This window comes from Macrobrachium nipponense, chromosome 1, assembly GCF_015104395.2.
Source record: "Macrobrachium nipponense isolate FS-2020 chromosome 1, ASM1510439v2, whole genome shotgun sequence".
NCBI classification, from domain to species: Eukaryota; Metazoa; Arthropoda; class Malacostraca; order Decapoda; family Palaemonidae; genus Macrobrachium; species Macrobrachium nipponense.
This window is the reverse complement of record NC_087200.1, coordinates 1,440,272-1,460,688: the sequence shown is the minus strand read 5'-3', so window position 1 is coordinate 1,460,688 and position 20,417 is coordinate 1,440,272. Positions and strand designations below refer to the sequence as shown.

The 20,417-nt window shown below is 35.7% G+C and overlaps 1 protein-coding gene across 2 annotated transcripts in view; it reads left to right on the top strand.

The window, feature by feature from the left end:
• LOC135219095 (phosphatidylinositol N-acetylglucosaminyltransferase subunit H-like) overlaps nt 1-14,841 on the top strand; it is a 103,733-nt gene extending 88,892 nt beyond the window's left edge. The window contains exons 4-6 of one of the 2 annotated variants that reach the window (XM_064255531.1): nt 3,527-3,607; nt 3,845-3,930; nt 14,555-14,841. In XM_064255531.1, coding sequence (XP_064111601.1) covers nt 3,527-3,607; nt 3,845-3,930; nt 14,555-14,561 — 174 coding nt within the window. In that variant the 3' untranslated portion in view covers nt 14,562-14,841. Of the gene's footprint in view, nt 1-3,526; nt 3,608-3,844; nt 3,931-14,463 lie in introns of both variants that reach the window. The other variant, XM_064255530.1, reaches the window with a different exon arrangement.
• The last annotated feature ends 5,576 nt before the right edge of the window (nt 14,842-20,417 follow it).

The following is a 20,417-nucleotide window of genomic DNA, read 5'->3' as shown; positions in this document are numbered from 1 at the left end:
TCTAATGAACACCATATTCTTTGGAAGCTTGAATTTCAAGTCAATGGCTCCTTTGGGCTTTTTCCAAATGAATAGGATTCATTTTCTGAATAAGAGTAGTAATAAATAGATAATAATACTAATAATAATTGATGTAAAACTATATCACACCTAAAATGGTAGCTTAGCAAAAAATGATCATAATAATATCGCTGGAAGTAGAGAAGTCTATATTAGGTTGAGGTGTTCTACAGTATTTACTTTTGCTTAAAATAACACTTGAGTCACTTTTCTTTAATGTGGTAACCAGGAGTCAAGCCACAGCCCCATACCCATGGGTGCAAGCATTTTTTAAAAAGCATGAAATATGCCATTACATTATTATTTCAACTTTAAGTGTGATAGATTTGATTTTAAATGGAAGTGTGTTTATTTAATATATGATGGTAATTATTAGAATCAGGGGCTAATCCTAATTCACCACCTCATTTAAAATTCCTCTTTTTAAAAATGCAAACAAAACCCTGTCCAATGTATTGTTTTTAAGTAGAGCAATGATTTTTTTCTATGAGAACATGGCCAATTTGCTTTAAAATTAGTAACCAGTAACTTTAGGGCCAAGTATTATATTCCCATCTTATCCAGAATCCATCCTCTTTCAAAAAAAAAAAATTTCTACCAATTGTTTGTGGAGTTAGAGCAATACATTTTGTTGGAAGATGGAAACAGAGGTAGTTTCGTACAATATGCAAAAAAATCCATATACAGTATTATTATGCAATTGGTTTTGGTAACTGTTTAATGATGGAATTCAAGTTTTATTTTATATGAAAGTAGCAGGCAGGCCAGTAATAACCCCCCCTCCCCATCACACGCACACCACAGCCAAATCCCATGTCTTACAAAATTAAAAGTCAACAGCCAATAGTTTTATTGTCCTCAAAAATAGATCTAATATTTTTTCAAAATTATAATTGAGCCAATTTTCCGAAAGATGATGATTGGTTCAGTTGTTGAAGCTTGGTTACAAGGAAGGTAACTAGTGGCAGATGAGTGGATGGTTCCTCAGTAGACATGTTTTCCTTTTACAGCCTTGTTATGCAAATATTTAAGAAGACTGTGTATGATGACTATCATTGAAGCTTTTGACCAGAGTAATTTTTGGTTTGAATGGTTGAATATTATGGCTTCTTTGTTTGTTTTGGATTTGACTGGTGTTGGGTTTGCTAAGTATGCTCGGTCCATGTTGCTTGTGACTACCAACCCTCAGTGTTTATGAACTGCTAGCAGGGATCTAAAATGAATATTGTTTTTGAACTGCATCAAGTGTGTTTCTTGGATGCCCCCCACCCCCCCCCCCCACCCCCCCCACCCCACCCCCACCCCCACCCCCACCCCCACCCCCCACCCCACCCCCACCCCCACCCCCCACCCCCACCCCACACCAGTGGAAAAAATACAGATTAAGGAGGAAGACATTGAAGAAGTTCCTATATATATGTCTTTTGAGGGCAACACACTTTTCTCACCTCCTCTTTTCTGTTTTGTGCCTTTGTTGACCCATGCTACTTCTGCTGGGACAGTGGTTGGGTGTTCTCTCCTTGCTTGGGCCAAGGAGGATATGTTTGGACCAGGTAGTAATCAACTAACTCTCCTTGGCCGGTGTTGCCACTGGTGCAATGTTAATTCCTGCTAGCCTCACATCTCTTGCTTCAGTCCTGCTTCTCCAGCTTCTGTTCCAACACCTCTAAGATATCCACAGGAGATGAATTTGCTTAAGGATTTTACTGTGGATGTTATCAGCGCTTCTCATAGGTTCTCAGCCATAGCTCTACCAAGCAGATTGGGCTACGTTTGTGTTGTGTTGTGGTGGTGTGACAAATAGAGCTCTTTTCCCCGTGAGGCCGCTATTCCAGTCCCAGCAGACTTAAATGTATACATGAAAAGGTCAAGTTCTCTCCAAGGTATCAAAGGTTGTCACTTTGCCTGGTATTCAGCCCTTATTCATAATGGCTTCAACTTGGAGAATAATGGTAGCATTTCCAACCCTTTCTATCAAATTGTCAAGTCAGTACCTTGCATTTCAGTGAAACCCCAAGTTGGGACTTGACATGGTGCTGCCTAGTCATACGAAGTGGCCTTACAAGCCTCAGTTTGATGCATCTCTTTTAGATTTTACTCTCAAGATTATGTTCCATGCTCTCTCAGAGGAGTTTCACAGTCCAGCCTTTGGTCTGTGGTTTGTACCTTGTACCTTGGTTGTGCTAGTGTTCATAGTTACACTGCCTTCTAGCTTGGATGGTTCTCTTTTTGGCCCTTTTGCTATTCTTACACTGCATTCTGTGTCCTGTTATAGTTCTGATTTCTATCTTTGTTGTAAGGATTCTTTTCATCCATCTCTCCTTATATTGTAAAACAGTGATCAGAATCTACCAGTTTATAACTACTTAATTGGCTATGACAAGTAATTTGTTAAGTACATTTTGCTGCATCTAGAGATGACATCACTTTACTCAAGATTAGGACTCTGACAATTTGCACTTTCATCTCCCATAGCCTTAAGTACAATTTGGAGCACTTTGCCATTCTTAGTGGAAGATGCCTTGCAATATCAGAACACCTTTGCAAAGTTTCACCTTCTTGAATGTCACTCAGAAGACTCTTGATTTAAATTCATTGGATCTACCATTGCTTTGGACCATTTACTTTAAATAGGAAGGGATTTGACATCATCCTCTTCATGGTTCACACATTAATTGTCCAGGTACCAGCCGTCATGCTTATGTGCTCATTTAATATTTTTCCTTGAGTATCATCCATATTTTAATTGCAAATTCATTACTACTGATGTAAGCTCTTCTTATCTAGAAGTTTTTAGCCATCTCCCCATCATTTTTTTCCCTGGGATTGGACTTCTAGCAGCTACATCCTCATTTTCTTAACTTCATTTGCTGTATCCTCCCTCTTAAATGACAAATCATGCTGTATATGATTAATGGCTTTGTTATAATATCTATGTTTTTATTATATTTTTTGCACAAGCCTAGTAATCATAATTTTTAGTCCTCCTTCCCCTCTTCCTGTTGCTTCAGATGAAAATTATTACTAAAGAATGAAGAAGATGATATTTTATAGATAAGGAAGTTGGCTGGGCAAGTGCATAGGAATTTTTTCTGAAAATGCTTTGCTTTGTGTTCTTAGATGCATTACCCTGAATTTAAAGAGTTTCAGGTTAAATGAGGGTGCATAAAAACTTCTCTACTGTATTTGTTGAGCATTTGGGGAAATAACTTATTACGGTAACATAATGCTGTATTTTGAAGTTCTTTGCTGAACTAAATGTTGATAAAAGACTATAGTATATCTAAAGATGTCATATATTTTTTCCTAGTTTTTTAAATAATGTGTTCTGTTGAAAATTTCAATATAAAAGTCTATGACGTTTATGGTCTAGTTTTGGCATATCTTTATAATAATTGTTAGTATTGCAGATTGTAATTGGTTGTGTATTATTTTAAGTAATCTGCAAAAGTTTCTTTCTTTACAGCAACAGGTACTGTTTTATTTAGCATTGTTGGTGCGAGCTGAAAAATCCAGGGATAGTGTGAAATTACTACCACTGTTCATGGTAAGTTGTTGCCAAGAAATATATTTAATGGATAATTGGCAGGTCCGTCTCTTCCTTTATGTTTAATTTTCACCCTTATATATTAAGTCCATCTCATTTTCTGTAGATTTTTGGGTTCCCCTGTCACTTTGGATTCTGTAATGAAACAGTACCTGTCCAGGTTAGCAAAGAGATGCCATAATTCTAGTGTGCAGCAGTTGGTACCATTACATATTAATTTTTTCATTTTTCTTGCAGAATACATGGCCGCGATTAGCATGTCTCCAGCAAATCTATTCAGCTTGTCAAGAAGTTTTGTTTCCTGACAAATCCAAACTAAAAAGGTTGTAAGCCTTCATTAGTTTATTCAGTCATTAGTTTTGACAAGCACATAACCAAGAGATTAATTTAATAGTACTAATTACTGCACTAGGGGAATGTATGTGATGCACCCTGTTGTAGTGGTTATTATGTCCTCTCAGTTGCACTTGGTTCAGCTGTAATTGCATGCTTGTTACTGTAGTATTGAAAAGTTTAATATTAAGGTCACATACAATTTACAATAATTTTATTTTGCCGTGAGATCCAAATTGGGTCAAACATTTTTTCCAACATGACTAGTTTTTATAGAAAAGTGGTTATAAAGGATTGAGGTTGCACTTGATGTGACTTTTGTGATAAAACAAGATTGAAAATTGAAAAGGGTTATAAATGAGCACAAGATACAAGTTAAATTAGTTTTTCTGTTTTTTCTTCTGTGCATTACAGGATATCCTTGTGATAAGGTAGTCATTCATAGGTAATTGATATGTTCCTGTTCCTTGTAAGACCAGTTTATTTTATACTACCTGTGGAATGTAAGAAGTTCCAAATTAGCTCAAAAATAGTAGGTTTACTGATTAGACTGAGATGTTTTCCCAGAACTCTACTTAGATTTACTGAAAGATGGCTGCCCTAGTGGAAATTTTAGTTTGAACTGGAGCAAGTGGTAGGCTGACTTGTAGGATTTATAATCATGCATTCATACTAATAATTAAAGGTAACTGGTGAAAAAAGTTGAGTATTAGTGGTTGAAAGGGATGGTACAATTGATTCATGTGCCCCTAGCCAAGAAACTGTCATTGTAAACTATCATTGTTTGCAATGACAGTGATTGTTCCATGAAACACAATTGATTTTGCTTGGAAACAGGCCAAAAGATTGCATGTTAGAGGTGCTTTTGTAAGAGAGCCTGCTAATATTGTAGAGGTATAACATTTCTAAGAAAGGACAGAATCAATTAGAAGGAATTAATTGGATAAACATTATTATAATATAATATTGTATGCTGAAAAGTGTCAATGCCGAGTCCATGTTGGTGTTGTATATGTTGCTACTCTAAGTGTATTCACTTAGAAGGCCCTCAAGGATTTCAAGTGCTATACTATTGCCAAGAAGTGAATGAAACCATTTTCACTGGTATTGAAGTGCCATGTTCCTTTGGTTATGTTCCTTTGGTTAAGTTAATGCACACTTCTTGAGAATGTTCAGTGAATATAGTATTATATATAAATTTGGCATGAAATTTTAAAACATGATTATTTTTGTCATCAAGTACTGTACTTGATAAAACTAAAATAGAAGGCTGTTTAAACATGCATGTTTAATAAAAGATCATTGTCAGTAGTGAAATAGATAAGGGAATCATTTCCAGATTTATGATAAGCACCTATTAGACCATAGTACCAGATTGTAATTAGAAGCAAAAACTTAAAGCAAAAGTTTTTCAGAATGATCAGTACTAGTGGGATATGAAAATTTTCAGACCATTTAACTTCATACCTTTTTAAATAAAATTTTAAGAAATATTTTTAAGATTTTTTACAAGAATTAGTAAAGTTTTTTAAAGGCAGTATACTATGTATTTTGTAAAGTAAATTGTATCATTTTTCCTACATTGCTTTTTTACAATTTATACTGGTGACATGGTTGTTTTAGGCTGAGTATCCAGTTGCTCAAACTTACAATATCTCAGCATGAGATATTGAGTGCTATTTAAATGTAGATCCATTAAAAGTTAGGCTGTTTGTATGTTGACAGTTTGATAATGATAATGGTTCTTAGTGTGTATTAAATTTTCCTATACAGGTCCATTACTTATACTTTGGCTTATTTGTGCATCTACACAAATTCCCAGTCAGTTATTGCTTGTGCAACAAGTTATCTCACTATTCTGAGGGGAATGTTTCAACTTCTAGTGTAGTACGGACAGCTGTAAAAGAACAGCGTCATGGGAGGAGGGTTGAAAAGAGTCAAGTAATGGCTGTGTATAAAAAAGTTTTTCAAAGAAAGAGTTTCATAAATTTATTTATTGAGACTGATAAGGAAATTAGGAAGAGGGAAATGAGCCGCTGTTCCTTAAGGCTGCAAAATGCAATTAGAAGGAACAAGTCAGAGCACAAGGAGAAGGAAAGCAATTGACTATAGTTCCATTATCTAATAGGAGAGTAAGAAATGGAATGAATTATATGGTGATGAAAAACAAAGAGATGCACACTTCCCACTGCTTAGAAGTAAATAGCCATAGAAATTCTAAACCTAAGGGCGATGGCCGGCTTATGCCATTTTTTAAGGACAGGACTTTGACATTCATATTACTTAATAAAGTGACATTCATACTACTTAATAAGATGACTTGGGACATCTCCAAACCGCATATGGTTTTCACCTCTGACCTTCGGTTTTGTGACGCCAGTGCAATTTATCCCGAAAATAACTATTTTTCAAATTCTATCTTCTTCCTTGATACTTAATATTAAGACCTGGGATTACTACTATATATAGACCTGATGTAGACTTCCAATCAGATGTAGTTTTTTTCTAAAAGTTTTTTTTTTTTTTTTTTTTTTTTTTTTTTTTTTTTTTTTTTGCTAGATATAGATTTTTTCATTATGGTAAAAAAAGAAACATTAATCGGAAAAAAATATAAGAAAATAAATTGGATAAAAGGGCTAGATTTGATTGTTCTATAATGTCTTTCTAAGTTGTATACCAAATTTCAATGCTATAGCTTTAAAACTAAGGAAGAAGATAGAATTTGAGGGTCAATAAGTATAGTTTTGAGATACAGGCGTTCAAAGTTTTTCTTCATATTTTTACAAAGTGTGTTAATAAATCATGATTATTATGAATTTTTTTTTATTCATTTTTGAGCATTAATAAACTAAAACTATATTATTTATCACAATTTAATTATAAATGAAGATACCTCTGCTCAAAGATTGTAGCCTGGGACACACTCTCTCTCTCTCTCCTTCACTAACTTCGCTAATATCGCCAATATATTGTGATCTGAAATCTTATTAGAGCGAATTTTCTTCTTCTGTATGTTAGCGAGATGTTTTGCTTGTCTTTTGCTCTTTGGCATGATGAAAACCTGGCTGAAACAAAAGAAAAACAGACTTAAAAGCAAGCAAATGTCAGAGGTGAAACTCGAACGTGTAGTCTCTTTCATGTTTCTGCTCCCACTGAATGATGTAAAGCTCAGTCTTCCTGTCTTATGACTCATGAAATCTCTACAGGTGCCATTGCTCACAATTTTTTTTTATAATAATTTTCAAAATTTACGATTACAGAAGAAAGACTGTATTTCCTTGTACGGATCAATGTTTTTGGCTTATTGAGTAACTTTTGCTAATTACCCTGTAACTATGAAAGTAAGAGGAATTTTGACGAAATATTTTGGACATGCCTTCTCCATTGCCATTCAAAGCTCCATGAATTTTTTCATGATTTTGCATTTTTCGCCCTATATTTGGCCAGCCGGCGCCTTTAAGTCATTCAAATTACTGCCTCCATCGTTCTAATTTTTATTTTCTTTTTTTACTTGCCCCTTTTGTATTTAGCAACTGTGCTATCCTAAATATTTTCTCTTCCCCCACTGCTCTGGGTTTGGGACCAGCTTTTGACAGATCATTAACACAGCTTAGAGTTTTATAACCCCTCAGGTCAGAAATCAATGCTGTTGACAGTGATACTAAAATAAAGTAAATGATCCTGTGGGCATCATTGCTATCAGATACAAATTATAATAAAGGATCTAGCATATAATTTTACTTTCAAATTAGTAAAATTAATCATAAGGGCAATACCATTAGCAAACAAAACCTCAAGAGACTTACTGATCATGTAGCTATACCATTTATCAAATTGTGAATGAGGTGATTATATGAAAACGTTAATTAATTAGAATACTTGAAAGTATGTAAACCATCCACAAATATGTGATACCTGTGAGCCATGCTTCACCAATAAATATAACACTGATTTACTGCATCCTTAAGAATAAAGTATGTACACAGAAACGTGCAATGTAAGTTTATGTACCATAATCAAAGAAGAAAAGGTTAGCCAGCCCAGATCAAATAAGAGTGGCTTACAGCTTTGGAAACCTTGAAGCAGTTTTCCAGATGGTGAAGGAACCAAGTGAAAACCTGAAAGAAGTACAGAGCTAGTTCTTTCAGTAACTGTAATAATGGAAAATTATCAAAGTACCAATAATGCAATAAAATAGCATTGTTAAAAAACTCTGAAAATAGAGATTGTAATGATGGTTATAGGCAATTTAAAACTGCACAGTTAACTGGCAAAAAGTGAGACAGTTTCCTTCAAAGTATACTGGAATGACTGCATACATGTGCTAATCTACTTGGAGTTCAAGCAATGAACCTTCTGTTCTGGATTTTGTGTATAGGTTATTCAAATATGCTAAATTAAACGAAATGGCTTGTAATGGAACATAAAGTATGTGGTTTCTGTGTTGGATTTTCCCTTTTCTTCAGCATCAGTACCTGTTGTTTGGCTCTAAGTTTCAGGTACTTGCTTAGGGCAAGCTACAATGCAAATGGCAAGGGAATTTTTTATATTCATTAGTTCATTAGAAGACAAACTGTACCAGCATTATCAGAGGTAGTATTTAGTCTCTGGAACAAATGGTCTAAGTTTTTTTTAATGAACTTACAGATTACTAAAGCTTATTGGAAGTTGAGTCTTATTCCTGTAAGTTTTTAGAATAGAATGGTAATGTCAATATACTATATATATATTTTTATGAAATTAGGGCAATTATTTGCTTAATTTTGTTTATTTTATGACATTATGTATACATACTTGTTTTATGGCAGTATGTACTCCAAATTGGTGATTTTATGAACGCTGAAGCTTTTGTTTGCTCCCAGATTATTTGCTGAAATCACAGATTTAAATTTTTGGTCTTAACAAATGGGTTATTTGTTTCCCGTATGGTCTCGGTAAATACAGCAAACCAAGTACTTTTATTAAAACTATTTTACTTGCTTAAAGAGGAAAATATATGTTTTCTTTGTTGTAGGAGTTGCATTACTACCACTGTCTTTTTAGTAATTTCTGTGCATTTCAGGGTCTTCAGGGTCGTGTCTAATTGATTTTTGTCAACAAAATCTTAACAAAAATTTGGATATGGATTGTATTAAAAAATTTGGATATGGATTGTATTTTGGAAATAGTTATTTGAAGCCATAGCCTAATTGGCAAAAATATGCAATGATGTTTAATAATTAAGGCACTTATCAGAGTAAATCAAAGAAATTTAAATGGAAACTTGGCTAAATCTAGCAAGCTTGTAGATAGAGGCTTGTAAAATGTCATACTGAAGGTCCTCCCACTTATTGATACTGTAGTATGACGTACTTTGCTAGACACCCTGCCCATATACTTTATGAATGAAAAATTGGATGCCTACTTCCAGGTTCTTATCCACCCTTTGTCCAGGAAGTTTCTGCGCTTTGCTCTCGGGGAACGAATCTACCAATTCAAGGTCCTATGCTTTGGATTAGCCACATCTCCCCAGGTGTTCACAAAGATTTTCATTCTTGTCTCATCGTGGGCTCACACCTAGGGGATCCGACTTCTGAGATATCTTGACGACTGGCTAGTGATACCAAGCTCCAGCGACAAGCTACGCCAGGACAGGGACCGACTCCTTCGGTTCTGTCAAGAGCTGGGTATCATGATAAATCTGGAGAAGTCAAACCTGTTTCCCAACCAGAGGACAATTTATCTGGGGATGGTGATAGACACAACGGAGTCGAGAGTCTTCCCATCGGACTAGAGGTTAGAGAAATTGCGTCTATAGTAGTGTGCGAATTCCTTTTGCAACCAGACCAACCAGCTCATCAGTGGCAGGTACTACTGGGGATTCTGTCTTCCCTGGAGAAGCTGGTCCCTCATGGTTGGTTACATCTTCGGTCACTGCAGTGGAGGCTGAAAGAATTCTGGTCGCTGGTGGAAAATTCTGCTGGAGAGAGAGTACCACTATCAGAGGAAGTGAGATAAGATCTTCAGTGGTGGTTGGATGGCCAGAACACTACACTGGGGGTACTTCTATGTTCTCCACCCCCAACCAGACTTCCTGCAGTTCTCTGATGCCTCCAGCTCGGGCTGGGGTGCCCACCTAGGAGAACTGTTAGCCTCAGGACTTTGGAGTGCAGAGGAAAAGCGGCTGCATATCAATGTTCTGGAGCTGAAAGCAGCCTTTCTGGGACTGAGAGAGTTTTGGGAGAAAGTAGAGGGACACTCAGTAGTTCTGTTGTCGGACAATACCACAGTGGTTGCTTACGTGAACAAGCAGGGAGGCCTAATGTCACGTCAAGTACATTCACTGACAGTTGACCTACACCAGTGGGCGGTAGACAACGTGTGGAACTATCGGCGAGATACATCGGCAAGATACTTTCCAGGAAGGAAGAACGGGGTGGTCCTTACATCAGGATGTGGCAGAGCTGTTTAGGTATGTGGGAGACCAGTACTGGATCTCTCTGCAATACGCTTGAACAGGAAGCTACAGGTGTACTGCTCAATGGTGCTGGACCCTCAGGCTCTGGCAAAGGATGCCTTTCACATCCCTGGGAAGATCGAAGTATATGCATTCCCCTCGTTCTGCCTAATCCACCAGGTCCTGGACAGAGTAATGGCCTCTCGGAATCTCAGGATGACATTATTGGCACCCCCTATCGCCCCAAGCAGAGTGGTTCCCGGACCTTCTGACTCAACTGTTGGAGGCGCCACGGAGAATCCCACCGTGGCGGCAACTTCTGTGATAGCCTCACATAGAAAGATTTCACCAAGTGGTAGAGTCCCTCTCCCTTCACAGATGGAGACTATCAAGCATCTCCTCAGAGAGAAGGGCTTTTCTCAGCAGACAACGAGAGAGATGTCCACTTACTTCAGAACCTCATCAGCAGCAGTATATCAGGGAAAGTGGACAGTGTACTGTGATTAGTGTCGTCGACGGGGTTTTTCTCCACTCAAAACCTCTATTCAACGCATAGCAGATTTTCTAGTCCTCCTCAAGAATGAGAAAGGACTATCAATCTTGGCTATTAGAGGCTACAGGGCAGCACTAAGCCTAGTGTTCCGCTTGACAGGCGTAGACATTTCGGTGTCCTGGGAGATCGCCTTGCTGTTCAGGGGTTTCCAACAGACCTGTTCGCCAAGAGAACTCAAACCCCCAGTGTGGGATGCCTCACTGGTCTTGAAGAGCCTCACTAGAGCACTGTTCGAACCTCTACGTCAGGCTTCGGACAAGGATTTGACACTGAAAACAGTCTTCATGTTAGCTGTGGCCTCTTCAAAGAGGGTGGGAAAACTCCACAGGGTGAGTTATAATGTTTCACACACCAGAGATTGGGGGCCCATGTCCTTGAGTTTGTCCCAGAATTCATGGCTAAGACCCAGAACCCCTTGGTTCAAGACGACAGATTCAAGTCTCTCTCCTTCCCATCATTGAAAGACTTTGTAGGCAGTGACCCCCAAGATCCCTGTGGTGCTATCTGAAAAGAACCTAGATGTTGTAGACTTTTCATAAGCACAGGACAAGTCAGAAGGGAAATATCCAAGAATACCCTTTCTCTCTGGATTAGGGAGGTAATTAGACAAGCATACCGTTCTAGGGAGGGCCACACCCATGAGTCTGTGCGGGCTAGAGCACACAACGTCAGAAGCATAAGTTCCTCTCTGACATTCAAGAAAAATCTGGCAGTTCATAGAGTTCTGAACGCTGGTACCTGGTGATGCCAGACCATGTTCACTTCATTTTACCTTAGAGACATTGCACACAAGTTCTTGGACACATTTTGGGTCCTGTGGTGGCTCCCCAACAACTCTTGTAATTCACCAGATACCCTTATGGGACAATTGTATCTTACCTATGATGATTATGTGGAAGAGAAAATGAGTAAGTTGGGTGGTCTCTTTCTTTCTCTTTATTCCTTTCTTCTTCCTATGGGTGGGTAGAGGAATAGACACATCATGATGCTGGTCTGGTATGATACAGGTGAGTAAGCTTATTTACATCATAACCAATTAAAGAGCTACCCAGTAGTAACTTGTCTCCCCTCTCTAGCAAGGGAGAGAGGGGAGACTGGATACAGACAGAACCTCGATCTGTTATTGCAACAGCCAGAATTCTCTTATAGATTCCCAAGACGCAATGAATCTGCTCATGTATCATTGTGTGCCAACCTAGATGGCTGAGGGGTTAGATATCAAATATCAGACCTCTCATGGGCACTGGATCACATGGGTCAGAACCGATCTTCTGAAACAGTGAGCAGGTGGGTTAACCGCCAGCCAGTTAGGATACTTGTACCTCCCTCCCACCAAGTATAAGTCTATCCTATTGTTAAGACCGAGGCTTTGTTCCGCGTATGAATAAATGACAAATTTTAAACCAATTTGTATTTTTCATAGCTAACAAACCTGAGATCTTAACAGCTAATGGCCTACCTCTAGCCGCCCCTCTACCTTCTCAGGTATCCCGGGCTGGGGAAAAGACTGACCAGTCACACCGTACATGCGTGGCTTCCAGCCTCACAACACATTGATCAGGGTTGCCAGAGGTCACAGATTCCTTGCTTTTCAATCTTAGATTGATCCAACCGGTTACCAGCTTGCGTGGGAAATAATCCTATTGTTAATACCTCGGGTTTGTTGGGTATGAAAAATACAAATCAGTTTAAAATTTGTCATTTCTTTCACCATGTACATTTTCATATCTTCCTCTTTCCATTTATGTGTTTTTTTTTGTAAATTGGCCGACCTTAAAGTTTACCCGGGGTGAGGAGCTGCATATTGATATATTTACCCATCCAGTAAGGGTTTATTAAACCTTGGAAGGATTGATCCTAGGGAATAGTAATAACAGGGTTGGGGTGGTAGACGGATTGATCCTGTAGATAAACAATATTAAGCGCCATTGATTTGGAAAGAATCAGGCGAGAAAGAAGTGCCAATACATACTTCTATAGTACATAAATTCATTAATGATAACTTTTAAACTGGCTATAAACCATGAATCGGCATCTCAGGACTTTACTTCTGCTTCTAACTTCAAGGGAAATGTATTACGTCTCTGTCGCACATGACATCTTGTAAATTTGCTCATAAATATTCCAAGGGGTTGCTGTTGGTTTTTCTTGTCTTTTACGATAGAATGCCAGTTGTAAATGTAATTTTACAAAGAAAAGTGCAAAGAAATATTAGAAAAAAGATGTAAAAGTAAAATAGTTCATGAATATTTGTTCTCGGTAAATTTATTTAAATACTATTTTTCAACAAATATGCTAAGACTATTTCTTATTTTATTTCTAATCTGTTTTTATATTGTTTGAGCAGTAATTATAATTTTACAAAATAAAATGATTTATTAGAAAAACATAATTTGGTAAGATTTACGATTGTCTTGTAAAAGAAGCCTCACAAGGGGTTGTAAATAGTCATTTTCAACTTCTCCTAGACGGTAGGGACATTTTTAAAAAAAATTTTCTCTCGCCATGTACATTTGCATATCTTCCTCTTTCCATTGATATGTTTTTTCATAAATTGGCCCACCCAAAGTTGACCCAGCCTGAGGAGCTGCATGTCAATATATTTACCTGTCTAGTAAGGGTTAAGTGCATTATACATTACTGAATATTTTTGCCAGTTAGGTCTTGGCTTCAAATACAATCCATATCTGATGCTTTGGTGGAATTTTATTGACGAAAATCTATTAGACACCGTTCTAAAATGCACAGTAGGTTATCAATATTGTTAGGCTTGTGTTGAATCAATATTTTAAATGTCATAAGACTTCAGTAGGATTTTATAATCTTGCCTTTATGATTTTAGGATTAATAGATGGAAGCTCTGGCTAATGAGTGTGAATAAATGTAAAATTTGCAAGTTTCTATACAAAGTAAGGTACTACAGAGAGGTAATATTTTTAGCTTGGCACGTTGAATTGTGTGAAAGTTATCAAACTGTGAGCATGATCTCAAAAATATATACATTGTTGTTGCAGATGTGTATGCAATATTGTCTTACTTTTTCTCCAAAAGGTTGTGTTTTGTGATTGACAAAGTACAGTACAGTATTACTTTTGGTGATGTTATGCTACTATTTTAGTCTTGCTTTTGTTATTACAAAATGAGAAGCCAAATAGTTTATATAATATATTTTTAGTTGGTGTTTCTTTACTTATGATAGTATTGTAATTTAATTTAGTGCTAAGTTGTGTAGTTAAAAACTCCATCGTTATTAATGTTGTGCTTTAACTCTACATTCAGTATTTAGTCATGATATAATTGTTTATCCTTCTTTCAGTAGCCTAGTTAAAGCAGGTTATATTTTACAGTATTAGGATTAATTACAGTGTTTTTTTTAGTTCCAGTGTAGCCAAGCTTTATATTGGGCTTGTATGTATAATTAATTTCTCATTATGCTGTTCTTTATCTGTAATGGCATTTAAACTTCCCATTGTTGGCTTTTAAGTTTAGGTTGCTCATGTTTTATATGGATTTCTTTTCCATTGTGCTCTACAGGTACTGAAATAACCACCAAGAGTGCCCTAATCCATCTTGTCCTAAAGGGAAAATGTGGCCATGTGTATATTTCTCTCACTAACTCTTTCAGATTCTGATTATGTGAAATTGCATCATCCAATTCTCAAACTATGAGGTTTCAGTGATGCTATTGATGGAAAATGTGGAAAGTCCCCTAAAAAGTATTTAGTGTGCTCCTCATCCTCTTTACAAAGTACTATTGTAGAAAAGAATGTTATATGCTGTTTATAACAGTTCAAATTAAATTATTGCCATTGGTGAGAGGTCGAGTTCTGGAATGGTTGCGCCATATACCAAGTTTCTGGTTAAAATGAAAATTGTAAGAGAATAAAAAGATTGTAAAATTCAGGTGTACCATTTGGCCAAAGGTGCTTCTTTTTTTCTATCTCCTACACAGTTTTATTGTGGAAGCTAGAAGTTTTTGCAATTCACTGCAAAAGATCAATAGAGTTCATTATCCTTAAAATCTTCAACTGAAATTGTTAGATAGATTCCTATACATAACACTGTTACTTTGCATTGGCTTTTATGTAAATTGTTGACAAAATTTGTATAAGAAAGATAAATGCTGTAATTCACTTGTACCTGAGAGAACTTAAGTTATATTTAAGAATACCAGTCTAATATGGTATTTAGCATGTCACATTTTTATTATATTTCTTACATTGGACAAGAAAGTATGTGCTAATTATTATTAATAATATTATTGTTATACTAGCCAACATGTGGCCCTAGTTGCAAAAGCAGAATGCTATATATAAGCCTGGGGGTTTCAAAACGAAACAGGTCAGTATGGTGAAAGAAATGGAGAAGTAAAGAGAGAATGGGTTTAAGAGGTATGAAATAGAAAAACATGTATATAGTAAAGCGATGAACACTGCAAAATGAGATATGATTCAGCTCAATCAAAATACATTTGAACCATGGGAACTTCTAAAGTTTCTAAGATTCAACTTCATGACCAAGGAGATCATTCTGTAATTGGATAGCTAAAACAAAACGTATACAAGACTATGTAGTATTAAACTTTAAAAGAAAAGGCCTGTCTGGTACCAAGTGGTGAATTATATAGTACTGAAGATCTGAATGTTAACACTGATCAAGCAGTGCTACCAGAGATATGCTGAAGGCCAAGTTGGGAACAATAGTCACCTGTTAGAATAGAAGAATGGAAAAATTTCCTTTTGATAAAGTTCTTCAAAATTCTTGAATGACTTTCTTAACATGACTGGATATATTTCTCAAGGTGAATTTAGTCAAGAATGTACAGGATGTACAGGTAAATAAGGATATTTGAAATGGGATCAGACTTTCCAGTCTTATCTCAAGATTTTACTGGCTCATTTTAAGCAAGAATTTGTTATTAAAGACTACATGTATGTATACAAAGTAAATGAGAATCTTTTGATAAGAATGCTGCCTTATTACAGTATTCAACACAAAGCATCCATCTTCAAACCTCTGCAAAATAAAAGTATGAGCTGAGGACACTGTTGAATGTTTGTAAGTGGTAAGGAAGTTTTAATTTGTCCAGCAAATGTATAAAAGTTGTATTTACCCTTTTCTGAGAAAACCTGGAAAGTCCAGTCATAAAGCACCTTTAAAGTAGGTACAGTTGTTCCTTGTCATAGGATTGATTCATTATTTGTATTTTCATTGTATGAAGTAAAATTTAAGAAAAAATTTGTTTCTGTTTACAAACTAGAAAATGGCACACAGCTGACTGGGATTGAGGGAGGGAGACAGGATCCCCTCGAGGAAACCAAAATGGTTGCAATAGGCAAAGGTTGATAACAAAATCAATTTTATTCACATTTTGCAAGGATGATAAAAGAAATAGATAGTATGTGTGCATGTATGTTAGAGAGAGAGAGAGAGAATCAGTGTCAGGCAGATGTGAAAACAATCCCTCTCACGTGTATGATTGTCGACATGGCTTTTACACTTGGATCTTGAGTGCAAGAAGATTGATTATGCCACAACACATCAACTTACTGTTGTCAAACATCAGAATTTAGAATTAAAATAATCCAATAAACATGAGGAATTTGCAAACAAATAATTAAAGAATGCAAGTAAGAAAAGGATAGAGATTAAATAACTTTTCACAAGGAAGTTGTTTAAACAAATAATCCAAGGCATGCAGAAGCTGATTGCAGTGCTAGTGTGTTTCATGATGTGGGGATGAATTACTTTCACAGTACTAAAAAATCGTAAGAAGCAAGTGTCACTCGTCACCCGCTCAAGTAAGACGCTTTCCATTTTAAATTGTTACTGTACTGTATTTGTTTGAGAAATTAACCTCCTTATATTTTTTTATGTGAATTATTACTGCTTTTACATACATACAGTAATGTTTTTACCGTCTCTTCTTGTTCTCTCCTCAATAGTATGAAAGCTCCCTCCCTCTATCTGAAGTCAGCTGTGCATCACCATGGTGGCACATGATTTTGTTTATCTTTTATGTTGATTTTTATTGTGAAATGTTTTATTCTTTTATTTATTTTGTTGATTATGGTTATCATTCAACTATATATGCATTGTGCTTGCACTTAAAATAATTGTATTAAAGTGGGTGCAAAGGGTGGGTATGGGGGAAATTCATGGGAATATTCAGATCAATACACAAACATTTCAATATACAAATTCGAATTTGGAACGAATTAAATTTCTATACTGAGGAGCCACTATACCTAAGTAACTTAAGATGTTGCTTGGATTTGCCAGCAAAAATAAAAGTGATTAGATGTAAGTGGTCAAGCATCTTTATCAAACTTTGATACAAGAAAAAGGGAATTGTGTCATGTGACATATTAAGGTGATGCATTACTAATTTGAGTTTGTCTAAAAAAAGTGTACCATTAAATTAATAAAATTGGTTTATACTTACTATAAGAAAACCCTTATTTCCTGGCGTTGAAGACACTACAATCTCAGTCGCACCCCAATTGACTAGCAATATTTGTAAAAAGTAATTTGTACAGAATATTACCTTTCAGCCATGTTGTGTCAGAAATTCTCCTGGCAAGGATGCCTCAGTGTGTGCAGATGGATGGGGTTACAGCTGGTGCAGTAGTTTTAAGATTTTAATAGGGTGGGGTGTAGGATTATGAGAAAATTTCTTGTGTTTGTAAAAGAAGTACCGGTATTTCTGAACTTTTCACGAGTACGTATACTCAAAGTAAGGAAAAGGGTCAACCAGATAGAGGAAAAATTAGCTGCAATAGGAAATATTAGAAAATATACACACACGTTGCCAGATCCCACAGATTCCTTGCTTTTCAATCTTTGGTTGTTTAACTGGATCCAGCTAGGCACTAGAAAATTATCCTGTTGTTAAGACCAAAGGTTTGTAGCTATGAAAAGTACAAATTGTCTTTAAAAATTTGTCATTTTTGTTGCAGGTACACTTTGTTAAATCACAGCATGAATGTGGCATTCCAAATACGTACATAAAATTAAATACAGATTAAAATCCATACAGTACAGATACTAGACAAGAAAAAATTATTTTTATCTTCAAAATCTAAATATTTTTTGCACCTTGTTATCAAGTATGTAAGAAGTGTGAATTTCTAAAGAAACTTATAAGAAAAAGTACTACAAAATTTCTAGTTTGTATACAATATTCTTGCTAAAGTATGATTTACTGGTAAACCTTTTCAACATAGTAGTTTTAATTTTGTTAACTAATAATATTCCCTCAGAGTTAGGGGTACTTGAGAAGGGTGGAAATACAGTAAATCCCCACTATTCAAATTCTCGTAATTCACAGACTCACCGATTTGTGGATTTTTCGTAGAGAAATATTCACCAATTAGTGTATTTTGATGTTATTTTCATGAATACATAATATATTTTTAATGATAAAGTATTTTACTAATTTCCAAATAGTATTATTATTAAGATTAATAAGTTTGAAAATATAATAATACTGTACCTGTAACATTAAAGGTAATATTAAGTACAAATTTTCAATTAAATATGATTAATATAATAATAATGATAATAATAATACGTACTACAGTGGCTCCCCCGTATTTGTCTGGGATGTGTACCAAGCCCACCGTGAATAGTTGGAACCCCTATGAAAATGCTGAAAAAGACCTACAGTGTTTCCCCCGTTTTCGCGGGGGATGGGTATCAGACACCCATGCAAATAGCTCGAACCCACGAATAGTTAGAACTCCCCTCTAAAAATGCTTACATCTGACTATCTTGAAAGTTCAAATACCAAATGTATGTATACTTAAAGTAACATCCTACATTAAATATTCCATTGAATTGGTATTATTAATATCATTTCAGAGTCACCTGAAACATTTTGCCATTAGAAATATATACAGCCAATAGCAGAGAGAGAGAGAGAATAACTCCTTACGATATCAAAAGATTGAAATGAACTTCTATAGGCAACACTTCTTCCCCTCCCATAAATACATATATCTTTTCCAGAGAAGAGAGAAAGAGCGGACTGAAGAAGTATATATTTGTCTATTTATCAATTCTTTTGCTGAGAGAGAGAGAGAGAGAGATAAAAGAAGGAAGAAATAGAAACACCAAATGTATACCTTATGTAACATCCTACATCAAATTGACCTTAAATTACCATAATATCACTGTATTAATCTTAGAGATTGTATTAACATAATTTCAGAGTAATCTTAGACATTAGTACCCTTAAAGGTATACTTGTATACGTACATACATACATGCTTCTAACACTTGCAGCAGAGAGAGAGAGAGAGAGTTATACTTACAGTATTTAAAAGAGTGAAATGGAAAGATTATTAATGTATGTAAAATACTCACATATGAATTTTATCATTACAGTTATAGTATTATTGTTATACATATATAGTGTTATTATTGGAAAATATGAATAATGAACTTATTACATACATGTACCATAAAAATGATCTCATCTCAGTAAGAGAGAGAGGGAGAGAAATTGCATAAAAACCATTAAATTCAGTGACCATTATACAGCATTGTTCCCCACCCCTGTCACAATACTTGACATATTTGACAGCTTCCCGAGCTCCAAGTGCCTCTGGAGTTGAGAGAAGGTAGGGAAATTGATGCAGAGAAAGACGGAGGGAAAAATAATTTTCATTTGAAATTACAGTTATATTATTATTATTATTATTATATTATTATTATCATCATTATTTGAAAGTAATAATAAACACATACATCTACCATAAAAATTCTCTCATCTGAGTAAGAGAGAGGAGTTATCCTTACGTCAGTGAAATGGAAAGGTTATTTTTATCTCTTTAAAATACTACCACATACAAATTTTGTAATTACAGTTTTATTATTATTATTATCATTATTTATTAACTGAAAATATCAATAAACATATTGCATACTAGTACCATAAAAATTCTTTCATCTCAATAAGAGAGAGAGAGAAAGTGTTTATCTCTCTGTTCTCAGAAAATACTTCAAACGCCTCCAGCAAAACAGCGGGAGAGAGTTACCACTATGACATACATATCTTGTGTGGCAAAAGGGAGAGAGAGTTATCCTTGTTTAAAAGAGTGAAATGGATACCGTATATACTCGAGTAACGTGCGATCTCGCATATCATGCGACCCCAAAATTTTCACCAATAAACAGTGGTTTTGTCATGTATCTCATGTATCATGAGAGTTCCTTTTCCGAGGTCAGTTCATAAGGTTGGTGGTTTAGCGTGCTAATGGCCGAGTCGTTCAGATGTGTGCTGCTGCTAGTGAAGTTACGGTAATTTTCTTACTAATCTCGAGAATTGAATAGAAGATCTCAAGATTAAAAAAGAATACCAAGATAATAAAATAATTGTAAAAATAACACGCCTTGGAGTCCTAAATCATTCTCTCTCTCTCTCTCTCAGAAATAAATACTGTAATTTGAGTCTTTCACCAACGGGTATCAGTAAATGTGTAGAC